This window comes from Rhodamnia argentea, chromosome 4, assembly GCF_020921035.1.
Source record: "Rhodamnia argentea isolate NSW1041297 chromosome 4, ASM2092103v1, whole genome shotgun sequence".
Taxonomy (NCBI): domain Eukaryota; kingdom Viridiplantae; phylum Streptophyta; class Magnoliopsida; order Myrtales; family Myrtaceae; genus Rhodamnia; species Rhodamnia argentea.
The window spans coordinates 6,858,475-6,878,377 of NC_063153.1; the positions used below are offsets into that span (position 1 = coordinate 6,858,475).

The 19,903-nt window shown below is 38.8% G+C and overlaps 2 protein-coding genes across 4 annotated transcripts; both read left to right on the forward strand.

Moving 5' to 3' along the window:
* The first annotated feature begins 1,075 nt into the window (after positions 1-1,075).
* LOC115736173 (probable E3 ubiquitin-protein ligase XBOS32) lies at positions 1,076-8,243 on the forward strand. 2 transcript variants are annotated; one of them, XM_030667710.2, is made up of 10 exons: positions 1,076-2,359; positions 2,474-2,533; positions 2,641-2,712; positions 2,806-2,981; positions 3,082-3,242; positions 4,001-4,063; positions 4,154-4,196; positions 5,194-5,334; positions 6,777-6,868; positions 7,292-8,243. In XM_030667710.2, the coding sequence occupies exons 1-10, from the start codon at positions 2,165-2,167 to the stop codon at positions 7,816-7,818; spliced, it is 1,530 nt and encodes a 509-aa protein (XP_030523570.1). In that variant the 5' UTR covers positions 1,076-2,164; the 3' UTR covers positions 7,819-8,243. The 2 variants fall into 2 exon arrangements, with proteins under 2 accessions (XP_030523570.1, XP_030523567.1); XM_030667707.2 differs by having other exon boundaries at positions 1,077-2,359; positions 4,001-4,059; positions 4,150-4,196.
* A 5,499-nt stretch (positions 8,244-13,742) lies between these two features.
* LOC115736055 lies at positions 13,743-19,716 on the forward strand. 2 transcript variants are annotated; one of them, XM_048278240.1, is made up of 5 exons: positions 13,743-14,186; positions 15,604-15,759; positions 18,513-18,608; positions 19,125-19,248; positions 19,350-19,716. In XM_048278240.1, the coding sequence occupies exons 1-5, from the start codon at positions 13,824-13,826 to the stop codon at positions 19,520-19,522; spliced, it is 912 nt and encodes a 303-aa protein (XP_048134197.1). In that variant the 5' UTR covers positions 13,743-13,823; the 3' UTR covers positions 19,523-19,716. The 2 variants fall into 2 exon arrangements, with proteins under 2 accessions (XP_048134197.1, XP_030523407.2); XM_030667547.2 differs by having other exon boundaries at positions 19,128-19,248.
* Positions 19,717-19,903: the final 187 nt, after the last annotated feature.

Below are 19,903 nucleotides of genomic sequence, written 5' to 3' on the forward strand. Positions count from 1 at the left end.
CGGAGCTGGAAGCCCAACTAGTTCCTTTACGAGCCGGTCAGTTCCCAATTCCGGGCCGGTTTCAAGATCGACCATGAACCAGCCCTAAATGGAAATAATATAACTATTGTTTTAGAAGAGTATACCATGTGAATAATTTGTGGCATAGCAGTTAAGGTATCAAAGAATTTCCCAACCTTTCCAAGTTTGAAACTCATCTCGAATATATCTCATGGTTCACAGTATAAAATAGACCACTCCTATGTGAACTGGCCTGGAGCCAATCAACTAAGTCCGATTCGATCCGATTCTTATATTGAACTAGCCTGATTGAGCAACCTTATGACACACGACATAATCTTATCAAGTATTGCCTTATTGCTACACCTGTTATAATATAACTCTGCCCTCTAATTTCGAGCTAGATTTCACATCACTCAACGTCCTAATGTTATCATTTGTAGCATGTTGATTGAATAAAAGTGAGGTAAAAAGAGGAGGGGGACCGCCATAAGTTTCACTTGATAGACGTTGAATGGGACATGTTGGATCCCTCACTATAATTTTTTGGGTGTTTTGGAATTTTAAAGTAAAAGACCAAGTTCAAACTTTTTCCTTGTTAAATAACCGATAGGGTGACATCGATATAGATAAAAATATATATGAAAAGCAATCCAAACAACTAGTCTAAACATATAATTACTCATACTTAAGGTCTAGAAACTCAAAAAAATCTAGCCACCAAATTTGGTGGTTTATGTAGTATTATCACATTGAAACGAGTACTAGTTATCTCTGAAAAAGTGAAAATTTGAGGGAGACTTTTGTCTTTGGACTCTGATTGAGTGATTCACACTGCTCAAACTCTTAGTCCGAATTCGACCAAAAAGGAAAATTTCTTGGTCCGGCCCACATTCACGAGTTTGATTTACGTTGTCAGACTGCAGCGACAAGCTTGTCAGCTTCAGATCTTCTTGTCCGTCCCTAAAAAAAACAAAGAAATTAAAAAAAAAATCAGATGGAAGCAAAAATCCAAATGAACGATCTAAACATGGAACTCCTGATAATTAGCGGATAGGGGAAGCTGACCACGTAACCGTCGTTCGGATAAGAGAAAGACCCCAACGCCGAAGTCGACCGGCTTGTCAATGCTGAATCATCGTGGCGGCACGCCTTTCCTGCACTAATTGTTGTTGGCCGCTTATGGGACCTGCACTCTAATGTCGCTGTCCCTCCTCATAAAATATTCACCGTCCTCATTTTCTTCATAAAGTTCTCCTCTTTTCCTTTCTTTTGGGACCGTAATATCGTTTTCGTGTTTCTTATGTTTGGCGCATTTCTCGGGTTCAAGCACGTTCGTCCCATTAATCCGAACATCGGTTTGTTGTCCAAGTCCTTTCTTGTCAGGTGATTCATCTGTAAAGTTGATCTCTTTCTCTTTCCCCGGGGAAAGAATGTCTGGATTCGGTGTCGGAGAATGTTCAGCTATTTCTGGGTTTTGACTTTTGGCGAGGAATCGTTCGAAGGGGATTGTCATCGGCGGATTTCAGTAGTGGGTATGATGTAGAATGAAGATATTTGGATGATGTGGTGATCAATTCGTGAACTTGGGGGCGTCTGGATCAAGAATGGTGCTCTAAGAGAGAGAGAGAGCAATTTGCCGCTTTTTATTTGGTTGCTTCTCGGGTGGGTCTTCGTAATCCACGAACACGGAAGTGATTGTCAGAGTGTCACATCAAAGCTCAATTCTTCTTTTTGTGTTTTTAATCTCTTGTTTTGTGCATTGTAGTAGGTTGATCTTCATTTGCCCAATCGGAACTGGCCCTTTTATCTCTCTCCTTCTCTCTCGTAGGAACCACCAAGAAGTGAGATTCTTTCGTTACAACCAATTCTTGCGTGTGATTGTGATTTCTGTGAGAGACTCTGTCGCCGGTTGTTGTTAGTTTGGTGAAGTTGCAGGAATTTTTCTTTTTCCATTTTCTTTAACCCAGATAAACGCGGTTTTCTCATTTCTCTGAGTACCCTAACTTATTATCAGCTTATTGCACAGACCACTTATGATAATCAGACCTCTTTCGATAGTGTCCTCCTCCAAAATTTGTGAGTCCTGGTAAAACCAAAAAAAAAAAGTTCTCCCTTTGCCAAGACTCTTTATCTTTGAGGGGTTGCTTAATCTGAAAGGATCATGAGGCTGTTGAACCTCATGGGCAATTCTTTCGGATGCTCGGCATCGGGAGAACGCCTAGTTTCGGCAGCAAGAGATGGCGATCTGCAAGAAGCGAAGGCTCTATTGGAGTATAATCCTCGTCTTGTGAGATATTCGACTTTCGGGGTTCGAAATTCGCCTCTCCATTATTCTGCAGCCCAAGGCCACCATGAGGTACTATACTGTCTGATGAATGGGTCAATCCTTGTGTCATCTTTAATGTCATCTTTCCTTATTTTTTAGATTTGACAGTTGATGGTGGTCGGGGTGTCTGTTTCCTGTATTCAGATAGTTTCGTTGCTGCTCGAGTCTGGAGTGGATATCAATCTCAGGAATTACCGCGGTCAGGTGCTGAATTACTTGCTGCTCGAAGCACAAGAATTTTATTGTACCTATTAGATGTAATGCATTTTTTTTTTTTTTGAGGAATTGTTGTTTTGATTCTCGTGTAACAGACTGCTTTGATGCAAGCTTGTCAGCATGGTCACTGGGAAGTTGTTCAGGCTCTTATTCTTTTTAAAGCTAATGTAAGATTGTTGTGCTCCTGCTTCTAAGTTAAATGAAGTAGTCAGTAATTCTGCATACATGAATGGTGATATTATGTGGACCTATGAGTACAGATTCACAGATCAGACTATCTAAATGGTGGTACCGCCCTTCACTTGGCTGCTTTGAATGGCCATACCCGGTGCATCCGACTCCTCCTAGCTGATTATATTCCTAGCAATCCTGATGTGTGGAATATCCTAAGAAGAAGAACCAACAGTGAGGAGCCTATTGCAGAATTTGATGAAGAGTATGTCCAGCTTTGTCTGGATCTCTGTAATCTTCCTGTGCTGTTTCTTCTACTTGGTGTTTGATATCTCGTGTATACAATGTCTCCTTGCATGGATCAGTGCTCTTTCGCAGGTAATTAACAGACCTTCTGATGGAGGCATTACCGCACTTCACATGGCTGCACTGAATGGGCATGTCGAGAGCGTGCAGTTACTCTTGAACCTGGGAGCATCTGTTTCTGAAGTCACTGTAGAAGATGGGACTACAATTGATCTGATAGGTTCTGCTGGATTCACATTATGCATTGGTTGATCGCTAGTAAATTTACTGTCTGATTCGTCTGGGAAATAGGCAGCTTCTGATGGCAATCATCAATGTTATCATTAACTCTCCAAATACTGCTACCACTGTTTTTCTCATGGTTGCTTTAAGCTGGTTTGCTTTTGTTGTCTATTTTTTTCTCTCTTTTGACCATTCTCCTTTTGGCTCCACTATAGCTCTTAGCATGTGAAAATATTTTACTTGTATTCCTGCAAAGGAAAAGAGTCAAAAGATGCCAAGAAGCAAATGTGATTTGGTATCTTAAGCTATATCGCTATATCGCTAAATTGTAATGCAATAGATAGCATAGCAGGGTGATAGCTGATATGATTGGTTACATCTTTTTCCTTTCCTGGCTTTTAGTTGTGAGGATTGCGTTTCTGAGGATAGGAATGAATGAGCGATAAAGAGTCCAGATCCCTCCTTTTGTCTTCTGGTCTTGGGGGTTGCACCAGGTGTTATTTGCTTTTACAAAATACCCTGGGTTGGGTTCCCCTGTTATGTTAAAAATATGAAGTTTTTCTGACAAATGGCTACTCTGTTGTTTTCCTTCTATGACGTCATTTCGTGAGAAGAGATTGCAATGTCCTTGTAGGTGTGTTTTACTGGGAGAATTATGGCTTCATTCAAAATGATTGATTGTTTAAATAGAGTTACACCTGATTGGAACCATGGTTTTTGTGGAAAGTAATGTGTATTGTTCTGTGCACGTTGCAGGTGCTGGAAGCACTCCACTTCATTATGCTGCTTGTGGTGGAAGTGTCCAGTGTTGTCAGGTATTTTGTGGCAGCTAAAAGATAAAAGGTCTAATATCATTCTTTATTTTGTTCGTTTTGACTTACACATATATTCTTTTTATACTTCAGATTCTGATTGCCAATGGTGCGAGTCTGTCGGTCGAAAATATCAATGGGTATGTGTCCTATGACCTGTTCCTCCTAATCAATGTTGGGATTATGCGCGTGAAATTTCAAAGCACAACAAATGGTTCACTGCTAAATGATGTTGATGCTTATTTCTGAGAGTTCAATAGAATATACATTGCACCTTTTGTTTTTGGAACTTGTGGTAACTCTTTCCTCGATATGGTAATCTGAAGTAAAAGCTTTCTCCCTCCAGGTCACAAGGTTAGTGTGTGTAGCATTTTTCTGTCCGCTGCGTCGGTGAATTGACTCGTGACTCCTGGATGCACATTCTATGGTTAATTTGGGGCTGTGCATCTAAACTTCCTTGTCCCATAGTATAAACTTTTGGGCTGATTTAAATGTTTGGAGAATCTGTATTTTTCTGTTGAGCCATGAAGGATCTTGGTGTACATTCAAGTGATATATGCCCAAAATCATGACTGCGTTTCCATTGGAAAGTCTCCTGAAAAGACAGTTGAATTGTGAACGTGAGTGAAAGTTACTGTTATGTCAACAGAGAGAGCATGATGAGGATTAAAGTTAACCTTTCATGTTAAATGTGATCAATTTTTCAGTTCTCTGGAGGAGAACTTCTGACTGCTAAACGACAATGTCTTCAGGCAGTACTTCAGCCCAAAAAGTTACATGCCGAGTCAAGAAACAGTCAACTCTGTCTGTACCTTATTTATTAGTTTGTAAGGGAGAACTTCTGCAGTTATTTGTTGTTTTTGTTCCCTAAAGTGAGGTTCAGGAATTATTAAGGAGGAAGCAAAAGCAAGTCTACTTTGACGAGTATGTAGCAGTGGTAACATTAATGTAGCTAACAGCACTTCCAATGGTGGAGACCACTGACCAATACAATTTGGATCGGAATTTTTAGTTTCTCTGTTCTCTAGTTGTTTTTTATTTCTTTCTGGCTCTCCGCACCTCCTTTATTTTATTTTCTATATTTACTAAAATGAAGAAAGTTTATTTGTCGTCCTTATCTCCTCTACCTTGATGCAGGTGGACCCCGTTAATGGTTGCTCGCTCATGGCACAGAAATTGGCTCGAGGAAATTCTCAGCACACAACCAGAGGGCCGGACACGAATTCTTCCCTCTCCATATATATCTCTTCCTCTTATGAGCATTGTTAGTATTGCCAGGTGAGCAGTGTTCAATTTAGTTAACGCTCTTCCAAACGGTTCTTTACACTAGTGAGCCTCGACCAATTTTTTCGAATTGGATTGTGTTTCTCGTGGTTTCTTCTTCTGGTTTCTCCATTTATTTCTTTTGTTAAATTCAAGGATCTTGTCATGCTTCAAGAAAAATAGTGTTTTATTGCATCCATAAGGGTAGGGCTGTCAATTTGCATCATGTTGTCTTATTCGTTTTGGATATTCGCATCAGTTCCTGTTTCAACAGAAATGTTTTGATGTGATAACAAAAGAATGTATCAAAACATATAAATCACGTCAATTTCAAGTTGATCTTGTTCATATCATGTTGAATTCTGAATTGTCTCAGTAAGCTCGTGTCGTATTTGAGTTATGTTTTCTTGTCGTGTCAAGAATTGATAGCTCTATTTTTTCTTCGTGATTGACTGTGACTTAGTATCAATAGATAGTTTTACACGTTCACTTCCTTAACGGCAGTATACGATATGTTAAGGCAATGCTTCTGTGTCCTTGATGGCGTTTCACCCACTAGGAAGCAATGAATGAAACATATTCAATATTTGGTTTGAAAAAGACTGTTAAAGTGTGATTCAGAATGACATTGATATATGAAAATAGAGGTTATACTTATCTTGAGGCTTAGCTATTGCCTTCTCTTTTTCAAGTCTAAAGAAACGATTCCATAACTACTAAATTTGAGAAATCAAATTTCCTTCTGCATTCAGTGCTTGGACTGCCTCTGGTTCCTTTTGCTGATGCTCATACCTAGAAACATATTTCCGGCCTTCTATACTTCTCTTTCATAACTATTTAGAGTACCGTATAAATGAGTTGATACTCGGGAATTTTTCTCGGAAAACCCGTCAAATGTAGAGCACGCTGCCACAAAATGATCCATACATGGTGTGATGTTTTTCGCATTGAGCTGTGTTGATGACTGGAAACATGATGTTTAGTGATTAAACTTGCTACTTTAGACGGGATAGACTGATTTGTTGACAAGAAGTTGTAATGAGTGGTCCAGGCCAACAGTATCATCATTCTCTCTAAATCAAGATGAAAAGTTCACTCAAAACAGGACAAATTGAAAAAGTTCTGTACTGGAAAAAACTATGGCGCCTAATCAGCATGTGATGATGCCATAACATCCAATGCACCCAAGAACTGGGTATCAAAGACATAAGAAAGGCATAGCACACTCATTTTTGAGACTTCAGCTTCTCTTTTATTTGGGTTACTTAGGTGTGGTATGCATCTTTATGTTTTTCATTGTGGCTGGTATAATTTTCTGTATGAGTTTGCCTGTAGGTGGCTGTCCGGGCGTTGGGGCAATTTATGTTGTGGTAGTTAACAGGTGTACCATCGACCATAAATATCCAGTTACTGTTGAGTTGAATTCAAACCATTTCTTCTTTTTTATTCTTTTGCAGAGAATGTGGATGGAGAGGCAATGATCTATTGCTGACATGCCAAGATCCATGCGTGGTTTGTTTAGAAAGGAAATGCACTGTGGCGGCAAAAGGTACAGTCAGAAACTAAGTTCACCAATGGAACATATTTTTTTTATTTCACTTTTTGAAGCGACGAATAGCATGAGAATGGGAAATTTCAAGCCTATGAGCAATATGCCTTTCACTTGACTTGTTCTTTCACCCTATTACTGGCAAGTATGGACTAAATCCTCCACGTCGTAGTTGATGGCAAGATGTAAATTCTTATTCAAAACCAATCACTTGCGTCTTGTAAACATTCAGTTAAATGGTGATTTTAGGCCCTGTCAAGACTTATCCGCACTCGAAGGCTACAAAATTATCTAGACACCGACTTGCAACAACTCTCACCTTTGCTGATTCATATTTGAACTTCCGCTTGAAGTTCATTAAATCACCTCAGTGCCTAGACATGCTTTATTTGCTTACTATGCATGGAAATGATTGTGTGGCAGGTTGTGATCATGAGTTCTGCACAAGATGTGCCCTATACCTCTGTTCCACTTCTAGTTCCTCAACGGTTCATGGTCCTCCTGGCTCTATTGCGTGCCCTCTTTGTCGGCACGGCATAGTCTCGTTTGCAAAGCTTCCTGGGATCAGACCGGTGGTTAATAAGGAGATTGCACGAACGAGTCTGTCCCTTACGTTCTGCACGTGCTCTGGGGAAGCTTCGGAGGCTGCTTCTATGACAACCCCATTGTGTAAGCCCGCATTCCAATGCACACGCATTTCACCGTTAGGACCGTCCTTCCGGAGCTTCAGCTGCCAGAAGTTTCCGTCAATGAAAATTAATGCCAGCCTCTGCATGGGGACCCCGGACACGAGCCCCTCTCTTGTTCCTTGCAGTGTCAAACGGAATTTGAGGACCCAACTGGTTCGATGCTCGAGATCTGGCTTAAGACAGTCGGTGTCTCACTCCGAGAGGAGAGGATCATGGTTATCAGCGCTCAATCAGTATGTAACATCAGGAAGCGGATGCTGAAAGGTGCATTATTCTTGTTCTCTCCCCACGTACATTTTCGGAGTAGTCGCTTTTCCCTTCCATTCTTTTGCCATCATTTCACTCCATCTGTACAGAATCTGCCGAAATTTCTCTCTTTTCGGCTTGATAACCTTTCAACCAGCATCCTGGGTGTCCCAAGTTTCGAACCCGGGTCTCGTCCTTGGGCCCTGCTCCCCCGGTTCACGGGGCTATTTGCCCAGTTGACTAACTGAGCTTGTATATACTGAAGCCAATACTCCGACCTATCAAGCGATTGATAAGATATCATGCACATATGGCATACCCTTTTCTTCCCCCCAAGATTTCTGCTATTTACTATGGCAATTTGATGACTTGGTTCACCTAAGACTCCTTCGAGCTTTCATATGTTAAGTTGCCAGCATCTGTTGTTGCTCGGATCATACAAGAAATGTAATTTGACTGCTGGCCGCAGTACAGAGAGACTGCTGGCCGCGGTACAGAGCGCGGCGGTCAAGATAATACTCTGTTTTTGGCATTGCCGTCCACCATAATCAGTCTTCTACACTGACATGGTTCCAAGCTTTTTCCGTCTTTTGTAGTATAGAGGTTGCTGTCTTGGTTAACATCGTTTTAGGATCATCATCCTTGGTGGGAATCGCCCATTATGATGTTATGAGGTTGCTGTCTTTGCATTGCCGTTCGATTTCCGATCGCTACTATTCTTGTTTCAATATGTGATTTTTCCATCTTTATATTTGAAAACTTACACGTAGTTGGGACCAGCATCAATATTAATATCACATTCACGTGACACACCGAACAACCGAACAACCAAACATCTTATGACCATCTATGTCCACATGAAATATGTGCAAGAATTGTCCAACAATTTCTAAATCTATTTGCCAATTCAGTTCTACACCTATCAATTTTGTCACTTGAATCCTAAACATTTTTAGCTTTTAACAATTAAGGCCATTCAATCAATTTTGGCCGGAAATTGCTCACGTAGACATCGACCATCCTACATACCATAGGCGGAGACGTGGATAATTCTTTATTTTCTTTTTCTTTTTCTTCCTTAATGTGGGAGAAAAACAAAGAAAAGAAGGAACATATAAAAAAAATTAAGGGTTAATACCACGGAAAATCCCAAATTGATTTGCTCGTGATAAATTTACCTCAAATTATTTTTTTGAGCGCTGAAAATCCCAAACTGGTACATTTATGACAAATTTACCTTAAACTGATATATCTGTGACAAATTTACCCTCCGTCGGTTTTCGTTAAATCTAACTGTCGAATTGCTAAGTTTGATAGTATGTGGCGGTTCACGGGTATATTAGTTTTGGATTTTTACCCTCTGTTTGTCACGGGTTTATCAAATTGGAATTTTTCGTGGTATTAATTCAATTTAACGAAGCGTAAATTTGTCACGGGTGTATCGGCTTGGGGTTTTTCTTGGTCAAAAAAATTAGTTTAGGATAAATTTGTCACAAAAGTATCGGTTTAGGATTTTTGGTGGTCAAAAAAATAGTTTGGGATAAATTTGTCATAGGTGTACCAATTTGGGGTTTTTCATGGTATTAACCCAAAATTTAATAAAGAAATTCGAGACATATTTAAGAAATCATTAAAAATTGTTTATATGATGCCACGTAGGACAGCATACGTCCACATCAACATTTCTGGCCAAAATTTTCAGATGGACTTAATTGGTAGAATTAAAATGTGTACAATTGAATTGTTGGCTGGTGTCCATGTCAGCATTTCGGGGCCATAATTTTTGGATGGACTCAATTGGCAAAAATAAAAGGTGTATGGTTGAATTGACAAAAGTATAATATGTTCACAGCTTTTTGGATAATTTTCCTTGCAATTTTGAACTTTCCATCAAGAATTGGCAATGACGTGTGGGTTATCGTTAATAATAAATGGTAAACCAACTAAAATCATGGACTATGAATTGGAAATGTACGCATCATATTTATGTGATATTCAATTAAACACATGATTTAAAACGCTTAAAAGAGCATGTCATATTTACACTCTAAACAAATATAGAAAAGAAGTATTTTAAAACTAAACAAATGAAAAGGACAAGAAGTGTACCATGACTTACCTGAAATACTTACCGAATTTTGGATTGAAGGATATCTCAAGGGCCAATATTTATGTATGGCATTCACTTTGATGTCAATATTTTTTTTGGATCACTTAAGAGCTAAATTGGAGAAAAAAAAGATTACTTAAGTGCTAACGGCAGAGATTCCTACCAAAAAATATACGTGATATTTATATTTAAAACATTTTGTGCCACGTCATTTATAAGTCCACATGGATTTTTTATTTTTTTTGTTTAATCAATTCACGTGGAAATTTTATTTGAGAAAAAAGTTCATGTGGCAATTTTTATTAAAAAATTCAGTCTAAAAATTAAAAATAAGTTGAAAAAAAAAATGGCAGTGGCGAGGGCTTGCACAGCCCTCGTCGCTACCAGGGGTCGCTGGCCACCGGCCAAGGCTCGGCGACCCCCAATGACTAGCCCCCACCCATTGCCGGCCATTGCTAGCAATGGTGGGGGTGTGGCGGTGAGGACTATGCAAGCCCTCGCCACTACTAGGTTTTTTTTATTGCTTTTTTTGTTATTTAGTTATTTAGTTTAATTTCTAATGTTTTATTTTTCAGTACAAATAAGTGAGTAAATTTTGACTTTTTTGCAGAGAAAAGTGTTGGAGATTGCATTATCATTTTGCAGATGCCAGATACAAATGCTAAAGTCCTTATGCTTTTTTTAGCTATATTTTTACCTGTTTTTATTTTTACTTTTTTTTAGTTTTAAGCTTTTTTTTATTTTTTTACTTTTAGGTGGAATTTTTTATTAATTTTTGGCTTTTTTTTAATTACTGATTGGGATTCTTCGGCGAGCCATGTAGACGCCAAATAAGATTTCCGATAACACTCACCAGAGTTGGCATTCAAGTAATCATTTAAAAAAAAAATTGGCACTTAAGCAATCCAAAAAAAAAAAATATTAGCATCAAAGTGAGCACCATACACAAATATTGGCACTTAAGGTATGCTTCTGCCCAAAATTTTGACTAACTTGCCAAAGTTGTACTACTATTACAACATGATAAATTTAAAAAAAAAATAGATAAAAAGAATGAAAAAAGCAACAACAAAATATGCATGCTTGTTTTTCGTTAAAAGTATTCATGTTCAGGTAACGTATTGAGAGTTAATATTACGAAAAATTTCAAACTGGTACATGCAATAATTTTAAATAAATTAATTTTTGGGTCACTAAAAACCCCAAACTAGTGTATGCGCAACTCATTTACCCTCCATCAATTTCCGTCAAATTTATCGTAAAATTGCTGAGCTGGATGACATATGATAATACTCAGTTCACATGACAAGTCTGCTTGAAAATCCATAATTCTCTCTTTTTTTCTTCAGTTAGCCTATTTTGAAAGCAAATAGCTCTCTCTCTCTCTCTCTCTCTCTCTCTCTCTCTCTCTCTCTCTCTCTGAGCATGAAAAATGTTAGGTCTTCCTCTTCATCAACCACAATCCTTCATCGTTGCCTTCGTCTCCATGATTAGGCATCAAAGCTCATTCAAGCATCTCGCCTTCGATTTTTTTTTCTAGGTGGCATTTCTCTTCAGACCACTTCCAATTGAAACTATTGAACATCCTAATTTTGGTGATTCGGATAAGTTTTCCAAACAAATCTAGACGGAAATTTTGAAGGCAAGAAGATTATCAGAAGTGAAAGTGAGCTCGAATGAGTTTTGATGCCTACTTTCGTGCTTTGAGAGAGAGAGAGAGAGAGAGAGAGAGAGAGAGAGAGAGAGAGAGAGAGAGAGAGAGAGAGAGAGAGAGAGTATTTATTTTCAAATCATGGCTAATTGAAGAAACAAAGGGAGAGATTATGAATATCCACGTAAACTTGCCACGGAAGGTAAATGTGTCACCTTTATTTTAGTTTGGAGGTTTTTTTATCCAAAAATTAGTTTGAGATAAAATTATCATAAGTATACCTATTTACAATTTTTTCGTGATATTAACCCTCATTATAAACAATTTATTTCATAGTTAAAATAAGGGGATTTTTTAGAAGGATCGTTGGAAATACATAAATACTTGCTTTAAATTTTTTACCACCAAAATAAAAATATGGGTTAATACGATGAAAAACTCTGAACTGGTAAATTTATGACAATTTTACTTCAAACTAATTTTTTGACCATTGAAAATTCCAAATTAGTACACTTGTGACAAATTTATCCTCGTTGAGTTAGATGGCATGTGGCAGTTGACGAATGTACTACTTTGAGATTTTTATTCTTCATTTGTCACAGTGTACTAATTTGCAATTTTTCGTGGCATTAACCAAATTTAAAGGAAACTAACATAGGGTAAATTTGTCACGGGTGTACAAGTTTGAGATTTTTGGCAGTCAAATAATTATTTTAGGATAAATTTGTCGCATACGTATCGGTTTGAGATTTTTGACAGTCAAACAATTATTTTAGGATAAATTTGTCACATACGTATTAGTTTGATATTTTTGGTGTTTAAAAAGTTAATCTAGGACAGAAGGACATGAGGAGTGCCAATATTTATGTACGACGCTCACTTTAGTGCCAATATTTTTTTTTAATAACTTGAGTGTCAATTTTTTTGAAAATAGATTATTTCAATGCCAACTCTGGTGAGCTTCGCCGAAAATCTAATGTGGCATTTACATGGCTCGCCAAAGCTTCCAAATCAGCAATAAACCAAAGCCAAAAGTTAAAAAAATTAAAAATAAGCTAAAAAAAAGAAAAAGAAAAACTCTGTGTTGCAGCAGCTAGGGCTTGGAAGCCCTCATTGTTGCAACGGATCAATTTCTTTTCTTTTTAATTATTTACCTACTTTTTAAAATTTAATTTATTTTTAAAAAATATTTTAGCTTATTTTGTAAATAGATATTACACGTGGCGTACACGTGGACAATTTTTTTTAAATTGACACGTGGACGCCATGTGGACTGACTTTTTTTAAAAAAATTCGCATAATATTAACAATTAATAAAAAAAAATATTCCGTGTCTTGTTTGGCCGGAATTGACACTTAAGTAATCGTTTTTGGTTAGAATTGACACTTAAATAATCCAAAAAAATGTTGATACTAAAGTGAGTACTGTACATAATATTAGCACTCCAGATTTCCTTTTGCTGTTTATTTAGAGTAAATTTGATACAAGTGTATCAATTTGATTTAACGACAGTTACCCAATATTCGGGAGATCCTTTACCCGAGCCCTTATGTGTTTTCGTAGTTCTTACCATAATCGGTTTGTCTGGAAATATACGTACCCATAGTTTTCCACCACAACGTACATTTCTTACCATTACTTGTCGCCCTACTTCTATTGGAGCAAGTAGCCACAACCATTTCATCCGACAGGATCAAAATTCTGCCACTAAAAAAATGAAGGATCTAATATCCGATTTGATGTTTCATGCATATTTGAGTAATAGCAGTGGGATTTTTCAATATCATGCTAAAAATAGCTAGGATTTCTAGCCGAGTCCTATGACATGCAGATATCATTTTAACGGGTTAGCACAATAATAATGAAAATTGCTCCTTCTTCGATGAGATTTTTCGTGCTATTGTGCGAACGGGGCGTGCTTTGGAAGAATCGATCCGTTACCGCGCCATCCTATTGGGAATAACAAGGGCATCTTTAAATATTCAAAGTTTCATATCGGAAGCGAGTTTTCAAGAAATTGTTCGAGTTTTAGCCAAAGCTGCTCTTCGGGGCGGTATCGATTGGTTGAAAAGCCTAAAAGAGAATGTTGTTATAGGGGGATGATACCCGTTGGTACCGGATTCAAAGGATTAAGCCAAAAAAATTGTATAAATCCATTTTGTGAACCTCTATTTGACTCATCCAGCGGGGGATGCGGCGCTCCAGACACTTTGAGACACGGGATCCAAAGATCGTGCGCCTCTTCAGATTCTCCGACAATGGCCACAAGCTCAACCTACGCTGCGCTCACGTCCGTGTTCACTCTGTCTCTCTCTCCTCCTTTGCTTTCTTCTTTTTCTTCTTCTGCTTCCGCTGCCGCTGCCGCTGCCGCTTCCTCCTCCTTTCAATGCTTATACCCATCTCGCACGCGTCGAAAGCTCGTCTGGGTCCTCAACCCTCGGGCTCCTGGGGGTCCTGTATGTTCCACTCAAGTCTTGAAAGAAGGAACTCGCGATGAGAGCGCCATCGACAAATCGCTCCTCGATTTCGAAGAAGCGTCATCCGATGACGAGCTCTGGGCCGCCTCTTGCCTTCGAGTTCGCACCTTCAATCAGTTCAAGCCCTCCACTTATGCCGTCGAGGTGAGCAAGTACACTGATTCTGCTAGTTCTTTTTTCGTCTTTTTCTATTTTTCAGTTGATGGTTTTTACGTATGTTTGGTGTGTTGTTGAGTGATTAAACTAGCGAATGGTTTGCTGGGAATTAGGAAATGTGGGTGTACTTTTGTTTCTTGAAAGTGCTAATTACGTTGCTTCGTCGCTGCCAGTGGAAGAGCTTGTTGGTTTATGAACTTGCGTGAGAACTGGTGGAATGCGCTCTGTGTGAAACAAGTGCTCAAATTTTCAAGCTTTGTGAACTGGCATGTTCTGATGTTGCTTATGCTGGTGCTTAATTCACATTTTGCCTTTAATGTCCGTTTATGTTTGATAAACCTTTTGTTTTCTTGTTTCGATTAACAAACTCCGATGATGACGGTTGGTAATTGGGAGGGATGCCTTGTGTGGCTTGTGTTCAAGGGTCGAAACTGACGTGTTGGGCTATGTAGGCATCACCCGACAATCATGAAAAGAGTCCTAACTGCAGATCTTCGTTATGATAGCGCTTCTGCTTGTCAACCACATGCATATGTATTACACAAAAATTCTTCTCATGATAATGGGGAAAAAGAGTATTGAGGTTAGTTACCTGGATTTGCGAGAGTAAAGCCTCTCTTGGTTCTAGAACTGCTCATCAAAGAAGCGAAGGAATTGAATTTCTATGTTCAATGATGTGAATAAGCCATTGTTTAGCTTCTTGCATGTCAGCTTGCGCAACTGTGCCAGAAGTCATCTCAGGTCCAGCTACATAGTTACTCTTGTAGTCTTCGTGAAAGGATGCTTTGTTCTTTCCATTCTGCACAAATCACTGATTGTTGTCCCATGTGACCGGTCTAGAGCTGTTACCTCTTATTTTATTCAACTCGTACGAAGATCTGAGGCAATGGAGTACTCTATCCAATTTTCCATCTCAAATACGCAAGTCATTTACAGCAGTTTGTGTTGGGAAAACAGCAGTGATAGTTTGTTTTTTCGGGCTAAACACTTTGTTTATTGGAAAGTTCAAGGTCAGTGCGATAGTTCCAGTAAAGACATGTTGCAAAACATTTGATGCTTTTTGTTCAGGCCGGCTTCCTAGCTTTTTGACCCTTTTTACAGGACGGACAAATTGTCATGTGCTGGGTTTGTGTGCTTGAGATATTATACTTGGTCGTGGATTGGTTGTCATCTAAAACATCAGATTACGATAGTTTAACGGTTGAAAGGACTTGTTATGGCCGTCTGTAACATCGCCTGATGTCAGAAGACAATGCTAATTTTCTATTGTTTACATGAATGCCTATTTCTCTTATGCATGACGTTGAGCTTTTCACTGGCAGTGTTGTAGGTTTTACCTTTGTCTGCACTTTGTTCTTTTCTCTCCTGTTTTCTGAAGTCCGTTTTTGTTGTCAAGTTCTGTTAGGATCATAAAAGAAGCTTGGCTGAGTGTGAATTTGAAGCATTGAAGGAGCGTATTGCTGGGAAGAGGGAGGGCTTTAGGAGAGTTTCTTGCATTAATGCCACGCTCCCAATGTCCCAAATTATGACCGGTTCAAATGATTTATTCTCAACATGTAAGGTTTGTGTCTCTCTCCTTTGCTTAGTTCTGCATGGTGTGGTTCTTAATTTTTAATTCTTCTAACGGCCTTCACACTCTGTTATTTTCCTTTGGATGATGTCTATACTCACGATCGATTTCAAGTCTCAATTAACAGACTGCAGTCTTTCAAAAGAGTTCACTCTTTCTTAATTCTTCGTTTTGTCCCCTTTGGCATGGCACCGTGTCCCTGTGGAATGTCATGTTTCTGTATATTTTGGGGCATCCGCTTTGCCATTTCTTCCCATAGAAACCACACAGGTGATTCCCCTTATAAAGGAAAACGAAGAACTTAATTAGAATGAACTGTGCCCTTAGTTGTTGATTAATAGTGTTCTATCTCGACTGATGCACCACCTAACAAATGCAGTCATGATATGTATTAGCAGAGATGCGGTTCCACTGCTGTCGTCCTTAATGCACTTGTATAAAAAGGATGACTTGTGCGGTATAGTATTTTGGAGGCATGGAACTATAATGCTCGTGGCTTCAACCTTGTCAGCTTATGCTACATGAGGGATATGCTTGATTGGGCAGCCTAAGCTGCCACAGGTCAATGCCTCAGATGTCATGGCTCGGCTAATACCATTTGGATTATGTGCAACAGGACTGCTTAAGCGGTGGCCGTTTGGGCAAATCTAACCACTTGTATTACGTATCCATAACACACCATAGAATCATGCAGAAAATAGATTGAATCTTCGCCAGATTCCAGACAATGTGATACATTCTTGCGTTCGTTGTGGTTTTGTTGCTTTTGGGTGGGGAGGGGGGTGGGGTTGGGGGGTGTTTCCTTTATCAACATTAGCGGTGGTATATCTATACTTAAAAGTAGCAAATATTGTCTTTTATGAATGGTTCAGGTGTTTCAAGAATATGTTGATCTTCTGGAAATATAATCTGTTTCATGAAGTTGATCAGTACGGGAAGGTTGAAAGTAAGAAGACCCTAGGACCAGAGGAAGAAGATGAATGTAAGGAAAGTGATCAATAGTGAAGCTATCCCAAAATCCTTGGGTACTCTACTTAAGACAATAGCTATAAATAGTATGTCAAAATGTACAAGAGAGGATGAGATCTCTTAATCTCGAGATAAGGATAGCCCTTCCATGGCGGAAACAACTCTCAAGGGACTCTTAAGGTGTGTTTGAGTAAGTGTTGAAAATCAAAGTTTTCAGCACGTAGCGACATCAGGCATGTGATAAGACTAAACTTTTGCCACTTACATTAGCAAGTTCAGTAACAAAAGGTTGACAGCACATTTGGTTACACTGGTGACTATTACTTTACAAGCCAGATATTTTACCCATTATATCGTTCGTTCACAATAGAAAAGCAATTACGACTTTATAACGGCCACAACAGTAACAGCTGTTACACAGCCCTGTATTTTATAACTATTACAACCAACACTATAGCATGTAGTGTCAAAGTTTCCTCTCTTTTCTCTCTGACTTTATCGTAGTTGGATGATAGACCTTAGATACATGAGCAACTTAATTATCATTCTAATTAATGTTACCTATCTGAAAAAGATTCTAATTAGTGTTGATGAAAGAGTAAAAGAATTTCAAACTACAAATGTCGAATTGCAAACTAAACATAAATTGAAATGTGAAAGTGACAAATTTAGCTGAAATCAGTTTGTGAAGTTCATCCCCCCCAACACGACACCTGCATGACTACGTGCACAACAAATGGAATTATGGAATTCTTGGTATGTCTGAAAATAACAAAACCGTAAAAGGTTAGTGAAAATTCTTCAGTGGATTCCTGCATGTGTTTTGTTGTTGTATTTGCATAATGCTCGACTAGAAACGTGAGTGGGCATGAAATGACGTAAGGTTTGATGATCTTTGCCTCGACCATTTCAATTTACAAAAGAAATAAAAGAATCATTTTCTGATGATCCCATAGAGTTGGAAAACAATGCAAAAGAAAAGATTAATCAAAAAGTTCTATTCAACCATTGGCAATCAGTCTGTGAAACAAAACAATCACACTGCAGACGGCAAGTTTTAGGGACTAAAGAATTCTTCTCTTATGATCCAGAAAGTTGGAAAAAAATGCATCCACTTGCAAAAATCCAAGTCCAGAACTTGAAAACCCCGAATCCTCCTTTCCGATGAACTGATTATGACACTGATTTGGTGGATGTTGTGACCCTTTGAGAGTTGTTAGATTCTTTGAAGTTGTTTAAGGAATTAATGAGCAGCGCATTCAACAGACAGAGCAGAGAGAGCCGAGGAAGAAGCACGGGTTTTTTAAGATGAATGGCAGTTCTACTGTTTTGTGTCCTTTGAGGCAAGGCCTTCTGTCATGTTACTGAAATAGCTCTGTCCACAGCCAAATCGCCATTGAAATGGGCCAACTATAATAAGAGTTTGAACCCTATTTATATCGTCCAAGTGTTTGGTTTAAACTCTGAATTAGTTCATGCCATGTCTGCGCATGCCAAAGCTGATGAAGAAGGTTATGTATCTCTCCTCTGCAATGCCCATTTTCTTACACTTTTGTTGCTTTAAAAGAAAGCAAATTAATACTTTCAGCTACTTATGAAGTAGATTTATCTATCATTGGAGGGATTATTGTACTCGCCTGTCTTCAATTGATGAATTCTGAACATTTGAGGGATGTTTATCTTTGTCCTTTACTAGACACTACATATATAATATACATGCTTGTTACGGCCTACCCACAATAAGTGCGACTCCAATTTTCTGTTACCTTTTGTAGTTCTCAAAAAGTGGAAAAGATCGAGTAGTTGTTGCTACACTTGATCTTAATCAGTGCCTTTGGCTTCCAGATGAAATTGTTGGAGCGAGACCGGAGGTATCCGTCGTATCTCTATACCTTTCCTGGTGTCTTGTGTACTTATCACTCATCTTTAAATAGCAGGCAAACTTGTGTTATGAGTTCTTAATCAAAATATTTGTCTTCTGCATTGTTGGCAAAATGGAAGAATAAAAGGATATTAAGTTGCTTAGCTGATCCATGGGACCAATGGAAAGAGAAGTAGAAAATGTACTTCCTTATACTGAAGGCTGCAAGTTGGCCCTTCAATCATGCAAACCTGAGTTGATTCCAGGGTAAATCTTATAGATGATTGGTAATTGTATGGATATATGGTTGCAACACTCTTCGAATTGGTTTTACAGCCATTCAGAGGAAATAAAATTCTGTCTGAAAACACAATCCTTTACGTGCTTGTGTGACTTGTCTACTGCGGGACTTAATTTATATAGCTCTCTCTGTTGTTTGACATGCAACTTGTTGAACATTCTGTCACGAATTCGTTTTTCACCCCTTTTGCTTGAATGAAATAGTTACGCGAAACCTTTTCTGTTGCAGGGCATTGGAGCAGATTTCGCTAGGGCATACCTGAGCAATGTATGTGTTGCCGAGGAACTACAGAGAAATGGACTGGGTTATGCACTCATTGCAAAGTCAAAGATTGTTGCTAAAAAATGGGGTAACAAATTCAGAAACTTTACATAAGAAATGGATAGATGCTTGTTATTGTGTAACCGTGTTTTAGGACATGCCTAACATAATAGACCTTTGTGTTCTCAGGCATAACTGATCTGTATGTCCATGTCGCTGTCGACAACGAAGCTGCAAAGAATTTGTACATGAAAAGTGGGTTCGCGTACGAAAGCGAGGAACCTGCATGGCAAGCCAGATTTCTTGATCGTCCTCGAAGGATTCTTTTGTGGAGCAGCGTCGCTACCTCCCATGATTTGTGATCTCCTCGATATTTTCGTGTTGCGATCTTGTTATTTGTAAGGCTGACTCCTCAGACTGGATAACAGAGTTTTTCGTTGCCGTGTAAATGTCGAAGTCGCGGCTTCTTCTTCATAGTTTATTGCCTGCATGACATTAGTGCATCATTTTTCTTTTGTATATCACAATTCTTTGCAAATTGAAGACAATGGTCTTTGAAAACTGAAGACTCAAAAATCCCCATGTTCTGTCCTCCCAAGCTAAGCTTTGCCCCTTCCTCTTTCAGCAGTGCAGGAAGAAAGGGGAGCCCCATTTACATGTGGTGGAGAACTGCATAGTGCATACATGTCTTCTTTTGTGGGCCATCTATACTTGTAATCCATGTACCTTGGGATGCTTTCAAT